Source organism: Lepidochelys kempii, chromosome 8 (genome assembly GCF_965140285.1).
Source record: "Lepidochelys kempii isolate rLepKem1 chromosome 8, rLepKem1.hap1, whole genome shotgun sequence".
Taxonomy (NCBI): domain Eukaryota; kingdom Metazoa; phylum Chordata; order Testudines; family Cheloniidae; genus Lepidochelys; species Lepidochelys kempii.
Window position 1 is genome coordinate 23,792,397 of NC_136387.1, and position 14,897 is coordinate 23,807,293.

At 50.1% G+C, this 14,897-nt stretch overlaps 1 protein-coding gene across 2 annotated transcripts in view; it reads right to left on the bottom strand.

Moving 5' to 3' along the window:
• The window catches only part of ATP10B (ATPase phospholipid transporting 10B (putative)), a 247,908-nt gene that overhangs the window by 35,777 nt on the left and 197,234 nt on the right, over positions 1 to 14,897 (bottom strand). For both annotated transcript variants that reach the window (XM_073355886.2, XM_073355885.2), the window contains 3 exons: positions 6,560 to 6,691; positions 2,706 to 2,833; positions 847 to 1,099 (listed from right to left, as the gene is read on the bottom strand). In XM_073355886.2, the coding sequence (XP_073211987.2) occupies positions 847 to 1,099; positions 2,706 to 2,833; positions 6,560 to 6,691 (513 nt within the window). The remainder of the gene's footprint in view (positions 1 to 846; positions 1,100 to 2,705; positions 2,834 to 6,559; positions 6,692 to 14,897) is intronic.

Sequence of the window (14,897 nt, forward strand, 5' to 3'; positions counted from 1 at the left end):
TTGCTTACAGTCCCAAACATCTTTAGCCAGCACCAGACCCAGAAGCCCATTCTCTAGCTTCTTTCAGGGCCAGAGACTGTGCTTGACCAGGCTCTCTTAGTATGTCTTGCTTCAGTTTGTCTGTCCGTGTGCTCAGTTTGTCTGTACGTCACCTTCTCTCTCTCTCTCTCTCACTCACACACACATTGTGCCCTCCGTCTATATGGTGTGAGTTTATGCCTATTTTTAGGTGGGGCTCCTTAACTATCTCTTACAGCTATCTTAAATGAAGACAGCATTCACACCCATCAGTTTCAGTGAGGTTTTAACAAAATCCATAACAGTATTTATTAATGAAAAAGTAACTATCAGCAAATGGACCTAGCCAAAATACCCAGATTCAAGTACCTGCAAACTTTGGGGAACTTCAGATATGGACTTTGTAGTTTAGGCCCGTTTCTAGCAAACGCATAATTGTTCCTACCTTTCACATTACCCAGATGGTTGTATGGTAATTACTTTTGGACCCACTGAGTTTAATTACCACTTATCTCACTTAGTAAGAATCAGAGAAAGGTAGGGGTGGCAGTTACTGCAGCGAGGTGAATTTAAGAGGATATTTCTTCCTTGCAGTCCTGAATTGTTGATCACAATAGAACAGAGGCTGAGGTGTTTGATGTGGGAATATGAAGATTAGTTGTGTGGCTTCACAATAATTTTTAAAAACTTCCACTCTCTAGTGAACCTTATAATAAGACAAAGAAAAAACAAAAAACCCCCAAACAAACCACAAAATGAAACACTAAGCCACTAAGGTACAGTAGGTATAGTAGGCTCATAATACAATAATATTTCTTTGTGTTTTACCATTTTCCTGATGTGAAAACTCATTTCCATCGACAGTACAGCGCCGAAACACCATCTTGTTCTCTGTTAGCGTCCCAGTTTTATCTGAGAAAATGTACTGGATTTGCCCCAGATCTTCAGTGATATTTAGGGCTCGGCACTGTATGGGCAAATCTACATCTTCATCATACAGATCAATGTCACTGTGAATTAAGAAAACTTGGCCCAGCTTGACAAACTCGATGGACACGTAGAGAGAAATGGGGATTAAAATCTGAAAGAAGAATGTTCCACAAGATGTTAGAACCTCAGTGGTGGGTCTTTTTTCTCGCTGTACTTTTCACTATCAGCCAAGTCCCATGTCAGTTGCAGTCATGACACTTTATGGAGAAGAAAAAGAACCAGTTCTTTCTGGAGTCTAAGTCTTATTAACTCAGTGGCAGGGAGATTTTCACTGTCCCTGTAATTCACAGGGAATTTATAGGTCACGGTCACCCTCACCGAAGCGCTGTGACCTCCATGATGTAGCATCTTGACCATAAGCACAGAAAATAATGTTCATGCATCTGCTGACTCTCACTAAACATGCATCTATGGGAATGGTATACTACCAGGAAATTCATATTTTAGGACTGAGGCTATGGTGCCAGAAACAGCCATCCAGAAGTGGAATGATGCTGTACACATAATAGCACCCTATGGATAGGTGCGGTGGATGTGGGTCAAGAGGTGCTATATTTGGAACTGCTCAGATGGGATTCACAACACTATCCAAAATGTGTTTCTAGGCCAAGGTGCATCTTTCTCAGATTGCTCCTAAAATAGGATGGACTAGCATATTTTTCAACTCTTAACATAAATACATTTCACAAGTAACTGCTTTGTTTACCACTTTCCCCTCTCCTGTTATACCCCAAAAACCTCTAAATTCCCAAAACGTACAAGTATTCTGTTTCAGAAATAATGCACAACTTCCCTAGGGATTCTACCAACAGCTCAGAAAGTTGTCCTCATATTTTATTCATGTTAAACAAATTCTGTCTGTTTATATCTCAGTGGCTATAATAATAGATATGAAAAATAAATCCCCATTCCATAAAATGTTCTCAGTTAGGCTTAATCAGACTCAGATATATGGTCTCCCAGTTCTAATTTATCTTCTTTTTCCACGCCAACACAGCCTTATCTAGTTATTATTCCCTGTTGGTAAAGTGTACAAAAATTTTTGTTTCACTGTTTCCTTGAGCTACTAAGTAGAATTCTCATTCTGAATCAGGGGAGAAAACACTGACAGTTCTAACATACTGACGGAATTGTCCTCCTTCGTGTGCATGCAATCAATTCTGGAACTAGTTTAATGATATTACCACCGCCTTCATATCAATACACTGGGAAAGGGTCAGAAGAAATAAAAAAAAGACTGTATCTTAAATATATATAATTGTGGGTATATACATACCTACATACCCATACTATAGTGACTATCGTGAATTGACTGTAACTATGTATGGGTTTTCAGATGCTGTAGGACCCTAAAACGTAAGAAGCTTTCAAGATAAAAAGATGCTTCCACCTGATGTATATAGCAACTGGTTCTCTACCATGTGATCTTTATTTACAAATACACAAAAGGCTGTTATCATTTAAGCATTCTACAGTAATGGTCCATAATATTGCACTAACTACTAGTTAACTAACTAACTAACTAACTAACTAACACACACACTAGTATTTTGGACCATTTCTGTAAAATACTATAGTATCTTTACAAAAGTTTTAAAAATAAATTCAACTATCAAGAGGGTGTAACTTGACATCTGCTTGCCAGCCATTATATCACCATTTCCAAAGCTACAGCTTTTTTAAAATTTCTGTTTTACCTGTAATAGGATTATCATTGTCAAGAACATGTAGAAACCAGCAAGAGCTGAGGAAAGGTAGTTGCCATTCATGTCTGGGACTTCATATGGTGGGCGTTCTGAAAAATTCCCATTCCAAATGCCATGACCTATACAGAATCAACACTATTTTAGTGGAGTAAGCTGAGCAAAACAGTGGTGGGGCAAGAGTTCTGGAATATTCTATTTCTTATACTCTTGTTAAAAAGGAAAAATATTCCACAGCAAAGGCCCCAAGCAATGCTGTAAGTCTACTGTAAACTGCACCATTAATGTAGAACACCATTGCACATTTTTATAAAGGTTAGATTAGTAGTAAATTTGAAGTGTGGGTATCCTTTAGGGAATCCTCTTCCTCCTCCGTTCTCCCACGGTCTGTGGGAGTTTCCCCAGAGCTCTTTCCTTTACCCTTTGCTCTTCTCACTTACATTCTGTCTCTGGGTGATTCCATTTGCTTACACAGATTCAAGTATCAGCTATACTAATGACTCAAGTTAAAGAGGACAGTGGAGAGAGAGATTTAATGTGGCCAAAACTGAAGTTATTCTCTTCCTTTCTAAACTTCTTCACTTCCCCTTCAACTTCTTTTACTGTTGACACTACCATTCTCGCTCCCCATGACTCAGTCCTGCAGTTTGGCATTTATTTTAGATTCCTCCCTCTCCCTTTATTTATTAGTCTTAGGCCACATCCAGAAATGGATGGGTCTTCCTCCTCAGTTTCTCCAAGATCTCTGTCCTTTCCTTTCTATTTCTGAAGACAAATCTCTTGTTCAAGGTTTCATTGCTTCCTGCCATGACTACTGCAAAATCTTTCTTTCTGGCCTCCCAGATATGCATGTTGTTCAAGAAGGCTGTTAGCTTAACAGCACTGGAAACTGAATTTCCATACAGAACTAGTGTAGTTTGATACTGTACAGGCAGTCAGCAGGAACACAAGCTTCCCCTGCACTGTCTGTGGCTCCAGACCCATTTCAAAAGGCAAATCCTCTAGTACTTCACTCTTCAGGCCTTTATCTTGGCCTCTTTCCTGACGCTCTTGAAGAAGATGCTATTAATGCCAATTGTGGAAGCAGTTTTTGTGATGTGAATATCTGTCCTACTAAGAACTGGATAGAGACTCCCAAATTGTTTTATGCTGGTGTAAGGGGACTGTTGCCTCCTTACTAACATTCAGTGGGGGTGTTTTAGTTGCTAGCTCCCAGTACTAAAAGGGGGAAGGGTCGATGGGGATTCAGGACCCTGAGATTGACAGTCCCTAGGAACAATGTGGAGAGGCCAATGCTCCAGGTACCAGCCTGAATGACAGGGCGGGCAGGCTAATCAGGGAGTCAGGAGGCCAGGGAGGTCCCGTCCTCCGTGTGAGCTGGAATTGCCTGGGTCAGACAAAGTGGGGCTGAGCTAAGGAGAAAGCAGGGGCCCAAGCTGAGCTGGGGAGCAGAGCTGTGCCAGATCCAGAGGGACCAGAAAAGCAGCCCAGACAGAGCAGACCCTGTTCTGGGAGGAGAGCTGCAGCCCCAAAGCCAGAGGCACAGCCCAGAGAGAGCAGACTTGCCCTGGGAGCAGAGCTGCAGCAACCAGAGCCAGAGGGGCCAGAAAAGCAGCCCATGAAGCAGGTCAGTGCTGGGAGCAGAGTCACAGAAGCAGCCTGCAGAGCAGACCTGTCCTGGGAGCAGAGCTGTAGCAACCAGAGCCAGAGGGGCAAGAGAAGCAGCCCAGGGAACTGGAGGCAGAGTGGAGCTGGAGCTGAGACAGAGTGGAGCTGGGGCTGGGGCTGGAGCAGTCCGGAGCCGGGTGTCGTGAGCTGCTGGGGAGTGCAAGGGAGGACCCTTGGCAATGGGCCCAGCACAGGAAGACGCTTCAGCCAGGAGGCTCTGCAGGCCAGACTTGGAGGGGGATTGGTAACCCTGACAGGGTGGGGGCAACGCTGGGAAGAAGGGCTATGCCACCTAGAGCTTGAGAGCATGTGGCCACCACCAGAGCGAGTGTCCAACCCACAGCATCCCTGCAGCACAATCAGGGCCTGAGAAGGAGGCCTGGGACTTACAAGGAACAGGCTGTGAACTACCCTGACGTTCCAGAGATGCTGTTTGTGATGTTCCCTGCCACAGAGCAGGTTGATGTGTTTCCTTTAACCTTTCCCATTTTTCCTTATTCTTTTTAAAATTAATTGTTGATTAAATAACTTGCATTTGCTTCAAATTGTATGTAATGATCAGTGGGTCAGAGAAGTGCCCAGGACAGAGAGAGTACCCCAGAGTGGGGACACCCTAGCCCCTAGGTGACCACAGCAGGGTTGGGGGTCGAGCCCTCCAGGAATCCTGGGTCCAGCCTTGTTGGAGTTACGAGGACTCTGCCAGACAGGAGAGTGGAAGGGGAGTCCTCAAGGGCAGGGAGGCCACTGGGTAAAGGAAGTAGGAGCGAGGACTCAGATCCTTTCGCTAGCCCACTTCACCGGGGTAGTACAGAAGCAGGAAAGTTCCCCACAATAGTGGGACTATTCCCCCGCTTACACTGGCCATGGAAACACCTGTCAGATAGCAACAGCTTTGGCTGCTAGAGACCTTATCATATTTGAACAAGGATGATTATCCCATTACCACACTCATGAGTTACCTACTCCCCCAAGTTTTGCTAATATTACGTTATCTGCAAGCAAGATACCGATCACTAAATCATCAGTAATATTTTTTTTCTGAAATCCTATATTCAAACAATTTTATCACATAAAACAAACTACTAAACCACTGTTGGCGCTGAAGGTCATTTTAAGAGGATGAAATCTAGTGGATTTATTACTGTTTTATGTGTTTCACTGTATGAACATTTCATGTTTAATTCTTATCTTTAAGATAAGCAGATAAATTGGTTTTTAAATGTTGACGTTTTGCATCTGTGTCCACACATCAAATCGGAACTTAAAGGATTTTGCTACTCAGGGGTCTCTGCACATGACAAATACAAGAGTCTAAATCTAAATGACAGCAGCCCAGGAACAATGAAAATAAAATCTCTCTCATATGCATACAACTCAGCTGTTAAACTGAAATCCCATTTCTAAGCCAAAAAAAAAAAAAAGCTCATTCCAACATGAAGTGGCAAAATTAAAAAGGGATTTACTCAGTTCTACTGTTCGTCTTAAACAGATTCCTCTTTTCTGATGCTCCCTTACTTCTAGAAGTACTAATCTAATGGCTTGCTTGTATGTCTCATTACAGCTCTCATGGGCAGCTACCTGGAAACTTGTTAGGGCTTCAGTATGGTACGATACAACTCTGTGTGTGTGAACTACATCAAAGCTGTAGCACTAGGCAACTTCATGGCTGTGCTGCAGTTTAGTGAAAATGTTTAGAAACCACAAGAAACCTACAGGAGCCTTTGTAACCTCTGTAAAGTCATGGCCCATGGAAAACTCACTGGGCTCCAACTTTGGCCCTTTCTTCATTAGAGTTAAGAAAATGTATTGATCCTGCTCTGACTAGGATAGGATCACAGTCAGTACTGGAATGCAAGCCTGTTCTGCAGCTTTCTGCAATGCAGTGAAGATGACCTCTTCCACGATTAGCATCTAGCAAATCCTACTAGAACTGGAGATGAAAATTCATACCCACAACTGAATTTCCTCCCACATTTGGGATTATTCAGATTTGAGATTTTGATTCAAACCCATTATAAAGATATGCATCAACCCTGAAATTTCAGTTAAGTTCCCCAGAGTAAAGGTGATCACATCTAGGTTTTGGAACATACACACGCCTAATAAGAACAAATCTTAATCACAACAAAGAAAACCAAACATTTCAAATGGAAGAGGAGATTTTCACTGTTGCTCCATACCTAGTGCTCCGATAAGACACATGATGAACAGAAGCCCCACACAAAAGAAAATATCAATGTTCATGCGCCGTTCTATCTTGCTGCGTTTGTAGCGCGGCCCACTGTTATTCAGCATGGCCTTGGTTTCATGACCTTCAAAAACACAAATGGAGAGAGCCTCATTTATTTAGTTTCTTACCTGGGGGAGGGGAGAGAGAAGAGAGACAGACTTAATACACATTTATACCCGACATGCTGGTGCCCACAATGTTCACTTAACTCCAAGCATTTCATGGGGGGGAGGGGGGTGGCTCAGACGGGAGTGGTGTCAGGGCTGGAGGATCACAGGAGGAGAGGGAGTGTTTCTCTGCCTTCTCCACCGGGTATCATTTACCAAGAAGGTGCGTTCCTGTGCCCTAAGTCACAGCAAAAGCACTGCAGCAGGGCATTTTACCTGTACAGCCTGGTGGGGCCCACGCCTATCACACACCATCCATGCCACTCTTCCAGGCATTCATATTTATACTAAATTGATGCATTTATGTGGTAAATACAAGGACCCCAAATTCTCACTTACACTAAGGCCCCATAAGAATAGCCGCTTGCAAGAGGTCTCCCTGGCTAGCATAAGGCTCTGGTCCCAGTTTCTGCAATACAGGGGCATGTTAAGGGCTGACTGAGGTTATGGCTGGAGTATAATGTACAATGGCTAATGTCTGCTTTCTGGGGACCACAGGAAGCAGAGCATACATTAGAGCAAAACTGAGTGGACTTAGCTTACACCAGGGCCAGGCAGGTCCTGCCTTCCTCAGAACTCAAAGGCGGCTTAAAAAGCTACTTTTCCTTCCCCCCTCACTTCCTGTCTAAAACACTTCATTCCTGTATCTGAGAATTGAGGCCAAGAATTTGAATCCTGCTTTAAAGTGAAAATCTGAATGCAACCTTAACTATGGAGTTGCTTCTGACACCCTCATGATATACACACAAATAAATACACACACACTGTAAAATGTATATGTTTAACTACAAACAGAAGACAGAGAAACTTTTAAGACGTAGAATTTCTATGAGACAGATGTTAGGGGGAGCATGTTTCACATTAGAGGCAAGCTTTACAAGCATTAGAAGAAAGTAAAGCTTCCAGTTAGGTCTGGAAGGATTCCAAAAAAAACAATTACATTACAGATTTCAGCTGTCACACACATTTCACTCTCACAAGGGCAGCAGAGTCAGCAGGCCCACAAAGCTTGTACCAACATTTGAAGATGTGGGGAAACATGTACGTGCTTCTACTTAACAGCTAAATCTGCTTGATGTGAAAAAGTAAATAAAATAAGATTTGTAAAATATAAAAATCTTATACAATAAGATAATATACATCTTATTTTACTTCCTTTTATATATAGAAATAAAAACCTTGATTAGGTGGTCTACTGATTTCTAACTACTTTTGAATATCTCAGCAGCTAAACTGGCTTAATTAGAAGCTGCTAGTCACATTTGCCATGTGCAAACTTACAGAAAACCCAATACGTCAGATCCAGAAGTGAATAATTTTAATGTTATTTAGCTCTTTCTTATGTGATTGTAAAGCATGAACAACACCATAGGATAGAAAAAATATTAAACTTATTCAATTTGAATCAAGTTACTACATTTGTAATGCTAATAAGAGACTAGTATAAGAAGTGCTAACATGAAACCTACATGTAGAAACTGCTTTTTCTATCCTATTAATTTTTCATACTGCACCCCTCATTGTGTTGTCTAAATAATCTCCAGTGGTGTTTTAAATGATGTCATATGTGGTTCTTTCTCCATTTATCTTTCCACAAGATAAACTATGTATAGATTTTTGTTTGCAACTGCGTGGTATATGCAAATGATGGGTTGTTTTTCCTTGTTTTAAGATATGCTAGATGCTTTTATTTGGGAAGACAAGGTCAAAGAAGCACGCCTTGAACATGAAGAGGAAGTGATCAGCAAGTGGTCCAGCAGTTCCATTAATGCTGTTGCTGTTCCACATCGTAGCCCGAATTCATATTGCACAGCATCTATGATTACTCTTTGTTCTTATTTCAGTAGTGCCTACAGGCCCCAATCAAGATGAAGGCCCAAATGTGCTAGGTGTTTTACATATACATAGACACACCTCCCTGACCCCAAAGATAATAAAATCTAAATGAGTATCTCAGCAAGCTCAGAATGAAAATTTGATATCGACATCATCTTGTGACAGGCTAAGACTATGAATTAGAGGTATGAATTACACTGCATTTCTAGGACCTCCCCATAACTCTGAACATGCTGTTTAACTCACCCCCTTGCTTAGCTGCAGGGGGTGGCAGATGAACAATTATGTGTCTCTCGCTTTCTAGTTGCTGAATGGACGGAGAAATTTCTCTTAGCTGCAGGATTGCAGTTTCTCTCTTGTCTCCTACCACCTTCATGTCTGGGGTGAGTGCAACTCATGTAGCCCCTCCGCTGTCATGATTGGAAGAGTGCATCACCCTGTGTTGGCTGAAGCTTCAGCGATGAGGCCTGTATGTACTTTTCCCTTAGCACAACTGCCTCACATTTAGCCATCTGCATAGACAGGAAAAGTAAAGTCACACACCAGTGAGAAGTGAGCCACACAGGCTAGGCAATCACATTCAGCGATTGCTCCACAATTCACTGATGTCTCCATTAAAGGGAAGTTAAGAGGTAACAGAATTATACAAGTGGAGAACATGTCATCTGTGATAGACCCAGGCCAGCTGGGTACAGCAGAGTAGCCTTATTGGGATCCAGGAAGTGGGCGGGCGAAGCTAAAGGATCCCCCGCCCCAGCCTAAGCGGGGGGTCCACAGGACCTGGAAAACCAAATAATTACGGGGGACAACTAATGAACAACAGGGACAGGAGTGCGGTCAAAGGGTCAAACGAAGGGAACCGGACGGGGACACCGAGCAGAGAACCCCGGACAGCGCCCACCGCTCCTCAAAGGCGTCAAGGGAGTAAGTGGACGCCGCCCAGAGGAACTCTGCCCGGAGGCGTGAACGAACAGAGGAGCGGAAATAGGCCCCACAGTCGCAGGAGACTCCATCGGCCAACCTCCTCACCCTGGTTTTATAGATGGCCACTTTAGCCAGGGCCAGGAGGAGGTTGACCAGGAGGTCCCGCGACTTAGCGGAGCCACGGACAGGGAGTGCATAGATAAGGAGGTGAGGGGAAAAGTGCAACCAAAATCTTAACAAAATATTCGTGAGGAGCCAGAATAGGGGCTGCAGCCTGGCGCATTCCAGGTAGACGTGCGTCAGGGTTTCCCTCACGCCGCAAAAGGGGCAGGTGTCCGGGATTGGGGTGAACCGCACCAAGTACACGCCCGTGCTCACGGCCCCGTGAAGGAGCCACCAACTGATATCCCCAGCGGGCCTCGGGACTAAGGTGGAATATAGGCTGGCCCATCGGGGCTCCTCACCCTCTAGAGGTGGCAGGAGGTCCCGCCACTTTGTGTCAGGGCGGGACGCGAGGGTGAGGACGTGAAGGGTGTGGAGCACGAGCGTGTAGAGATGTTTCCTTGGCGCGGTCTGGAACCAGACTGGCTGCAGCTCGCGTAGCTGGCTCGCGGTGAAGGGGTGGGGTGGGGGGGGGTCGGTCGGGTCCACGGGGCAGGGGCCCGATAAAAAGGTCCGGAGGGCCTGGGGTGGAGGGTGGGCAGGGCGCGCCCTCTCACAGGACCTGGTCGAGGTAAACCCGAGCAGCAAAGCGGCCCTCACCTCCTGAAGTACGCGCAGGGGAGTACGAGGTCTGGAGAGCCCCATGCGCTGAGCGAACATCAGGGGATCCAGCCAGTCTCCCCGGTCGTAGTCCAGGAGGTCTCCGACTCTGGTAACTTCTGCCAGGACCAACCTCTGGTGCACCGAGGGGGACTCCGCCACCTGCACACGGAGCTGCGGGTTGTGTAGCAGGGGCTCCGCGAGGAGATCTTCCCCCACAGAGGCCGCCACGGACCTGGTCGCTGTGAACAGTTTCCAGGTCCGGAGGAGGTCCTGGTAGAAGACCAGCAGCCTGGAGAGGTCTCACGGAAGACCCCTCGGATGGAGGTAAAGGAGCTGCCGGTCATATCGGAGCCCTTGGAGGCGGCGCAGGAAGGCATTCACCAGTACACTCCACGGACTACCTGCACCATAAAGGAGCCTCTGCAGGGCCTGGAGGAGGAAGACATGGACCTGAGTGCGGAGACACTTCAGGCCCTGCCCTCCCTCCTCCACGGGTAGATGGAGAACCCGTGCAGAGACCCAGTGCAGTCCTGACCAGAAGAACTCCAGAATCAACGTCCGGAGGTTGGCCGGGACCAGGGTGTTGAGCCGATACCAGAGCATGGACAGGACTAGTTGATTGGGCACCAGTGCCCGCCCTCGAAGAGACAGACACTGGAGCAGTCCTGTCCATCTCCGGAGCCACTCTACCACCCTGCCCTCTAAACTGTGCCAGTTCTCCAGCGGAGACGGATGCGTGGCAGAAGGTAAACACCCAGATAGAACAGCGGACCCGCGCTCCACCTGATAACCTGAAGCGCGGGTGGGAGGGAGCTCGCCTGCCGCCAGTCCCCTATCACCAAGCCAGCTTGACCCAGTTGACCCGGGCTGAGGAGGCTGCCGAGTAGACGGCCTGGCAAGCCTACACCCGTGCCAAGTCGTCCGGGTCCTGGACCACGAGGAGCACATCGTCAGCGTATGCCGACAGGACCAGCCGCAGCTCCGGCTCGCATAGCGCCAACCCCCTCAACCTCCTACGTAGGAGACAGAGAAAGGGCTCGATCGCCAGAGCGTACAGCTGGCCCGAGAGAGGGCACCCCTGCCGTACTCCTCGCCTGAAGCTGACCGGTTTGGTCAGGGTCCAGTTGAGCCTGACCAGACACTCTGCGGAGGCGGACAGCACCTGGAGAAAATCCACAAATTGGGGTCCAAAGCCAAATGCTCGCGGAGTGCTCAGGAGATACCCGTGATCCACCCTGTCGAATGCCTTCTCCTGATCCAGGGACGGGAGGGCGAACGACAGACCATCCCTACACCTGAGTTCCAAGAGGTCCCGGACCAGAGACAGGTTGTCGAATATGGTGCGGCCCAGGACGGTGTAGGTCCGGTCTGGGTGGATCACGTCCGCCAGCATGGACCCTAGCCGCAGCAAGATGGCTTTCGCTACAACCTTGTAGTCCATGCTGAGCAGCGAGACGGGACGCCAATTTTGTAGATCGCGGAGGTCCCCCTTCTTTGGCAATAAGGCAAGCACGGCTCGCCTGCACGAAAGAGGGAGGACCCCGCTCTGCAAAGACTCGTCCCAGATGGTGACTAGGTCTGGGCCGAGGACGTCCCAGAACATGCTGTAGAACTCCACGGTCAGTCCGTCCATGCCCGGAAATTTATTGGTGGGCATGCGGCGGAGGGCTTCCGAGAACTTGGCCAGAGTGAGAGGCAGCTCAAGCCGGTCTCGGTCGCCCGCACTGACTGTTGGGAGTTCGTCCCAGAGCACTCTGCAAGCGTTAGGATCGGTTGGATCTGGGGAGAAAAGGCCTGCGTAGAAGGCCCTGGCCCTCCTGCACATCTCCGCCGGATCCGTGAGGGGGGTGCCACCCTCTGCGAGGAGGCAGGTGATGTGCTTCTTGGCCCCCCTCTTTTTCTCCAGGGCGTAGAAGAAGCGGGAGCCACGATCCATCTCCCGAAGGAAGCGGATGCGGGATCGAACAAAAGCACCCCGGGCCCGATGGTCCTTGAGGGCCCGGAGCTCCTCCCGCTTCTCCTGGCATGCAGAGGGATGGATCCTCAGGGCTGGCAGCCAGACGCCTCTCCAGCTCTAAGACCACCCGTTCCAACTGCCCTATCGTCCCATCCCTCCGTCGTGGTGCTCCGGGTGTAGTCACGGCAGAAGAGCCGGGCGCACACCTTCCCTAGGTCCCACCGCCGCCGCGCCGAGGGAAAGGCACGCCGCTGCTCTCGCCAGGCCAGCCAGAACTCCCGGAAGGACGCCACGAAGCCCACATCCTTCAACAAGCTGTTATTAAAATGCCAATAGGCCGGCCCCGGCCTTTCTGCGCAGAGAGAGACCGTCACGGTGGCTAAGTGATGATCAGAAAAAGGGGCCGGCCGGATGCTGGAGGAGTGGGCCTGTGAAAGATGGAAACGTGATAAATAGATGCAGTCCAACCAGGAGTGGCGCGACCGATGGGCCTCCACCAGGACAAAAGTGAACGTCGAGACGTCGTCCGGGTGGTGGTCGCGCCAGACGTCCACCAGGGAGTGATGGTTGACTATTTCCCGGAGGACATCCGCAGTGGCCGGGCACTGCTCGGGCCCCGAGTGGTCCTGCTCCTCGAGGGTAGTATTAAAGTCCCTGCCCAGGACCAGGCACTCGCGAAGTTCCAAGGTGCCGAGGAAGGCGGACGCCTGCTGAAAGAAACGCAGCCGCTCCGGGCCCGATGTCGGGGCATAGACGTTGACAAGATTGACCACAAGCCCCTCCATATGGACCCAAAGGTGCAGCAGGCGGCCCGGCACAGCCTCGGCCACCCCCAACACCTCGGGCCGTAGGTCAGGGGAGAACAGGGTCGCCACTCCAGCCATACGAACTGTGAGATGGCTAAAGTAGACCCTGTCCCCCCATTCCAGCCGCCAGCTATCTTCGGCGGCCGGATCCGTATGGGTCTCCTGCAGGAAAACTACAGAGTACCCCCCCTCCCGAAGGAAGGAGAGCACCTGGCACTTGTGGAGACACCATCCTACAGCCCCGGGTGTATAACGTTGTGATGGTGAGAGGTGCCATGAGGAGGGCTGTGGGGGATCCTCGCCGGCAGGGACGCTCGCGGTTCCCAATGGGCTGCACAACAATCCATGACCTACCCCGTAGGTAAGTAGGGAGTCACGGAAGAGGTGGACCCGCTGGTAGGCCGCGGCGGCCTGCTTCCCGGTCCTTTTACCCTCCCCCATGAGGGCCCTCACAGCCTGGAGGATTTGATGGAAGTCCCCCCATCGCTGCAGGGCGAGCTGCACCTTGTTACGGGAGCCCCGGACATCCTCAAGGAACTCCCGCAGTTCCTCTCGCAGCTTATGGGGTCACTAGCTCCCGGCTTTCCTCCGGAAGGACCACTGACACAGCCCCGTGGCCCACCGAAACGGGCAGGCAAGGGGCAGACCCCCAACGTGGCGCCCGATGGGCTGGCGCCACGCAGCCCCCCTCAAACCCTGCCTTGATTGGGGGCGGCGGAGGGAAGGTAGCAGCCCCTAGTGAGTTGGGCCTGGGAAATACAGAAGCCGCTCCCTGGGGGCTATCCTCTAAGAACGCGGAGATGACGGCCTCAGGGGCGGCAATGATATCACGGGAGATGGAGGGAGCAGGGGCGGGGTTGACATCAGAGGCAGGGCTGACATCAGGGGCAGGGCAGGGATCCAGAGTAGGAGCAAGGCAGGGGTTGGGTGCAGAGTCAGGGAGAGGGGCAAAGGCAGGATCCTGGGCCCCAGGAGTCAAGCTGTTGGGAAATGGCCCCTCTCGATCGGGCTCTGGGAGCGGGGCAGGGGGCCCTCTGTGATGCTGGGCTCCGGCACCACGGCCGGCATAGTAGCCACAGCATCTTCAGTGGGGTCCCCACCCGGGAAGGAGGTCGGTCGCCCCACGCCCACGAGGGGCAGCCCGTGGGTCTCGGGTCCCAGCCGCGCGGCACCGGCAGTCGCCTCGGTGGGCTTGGCGGCCAACAGCAGGGTGCCACCCGCAGCTGGGTAGATGGAGGAGCCCAGGGAACCCTTGGAGGTGGGAGCAGAAACAGCGGATAGGGGAAGGGAGGCTGGAGAAGGCGGGGCTGGGGTGAGGTCGCTCAGATCGAGGCCCTCTAAGAGAGGGTCGTCCTCCCCCTGGGTGACTGGGGTCAGACCCAGGGCCTCGATCTCCTCGTAAATGGAGGGGAGCTCTCCTTCCACCATCCCGGAGGTCTCCCTGCCAGTGCCTGAAGCAACGCTCGCCCCGGAGCTCACGGGGGTTCTGGATGGTAACGGGGCAGGTGGGGCTACATCGGGGACCTTGGAGGGAAGGGACTCCAATGGAGGAATGGTACTGCCCTCCCGTGCTGCCAAGTTTTCCCCAGCTGGCACCAGGGGATGGCACATGCCCGCGGGCAAGGCAGAGGGCTCGGCATCGGTGCCTCCCTCTGGTCTTCAGGGGGGCTTCCGCATCGGTGGAAAGGAGCGGAGCTCGAGCCCTCCGCTTGTCCCGCTTCCCCTAGACTAGGGCCCAGCCCTCCATGGCATCATCGGGGGGCCGGCTAACAGGGGTCAGGTCAGGGGGCAGGGACGATGGCTCAGGGACCGTGGGAGGCAGCGGTGGGGTGG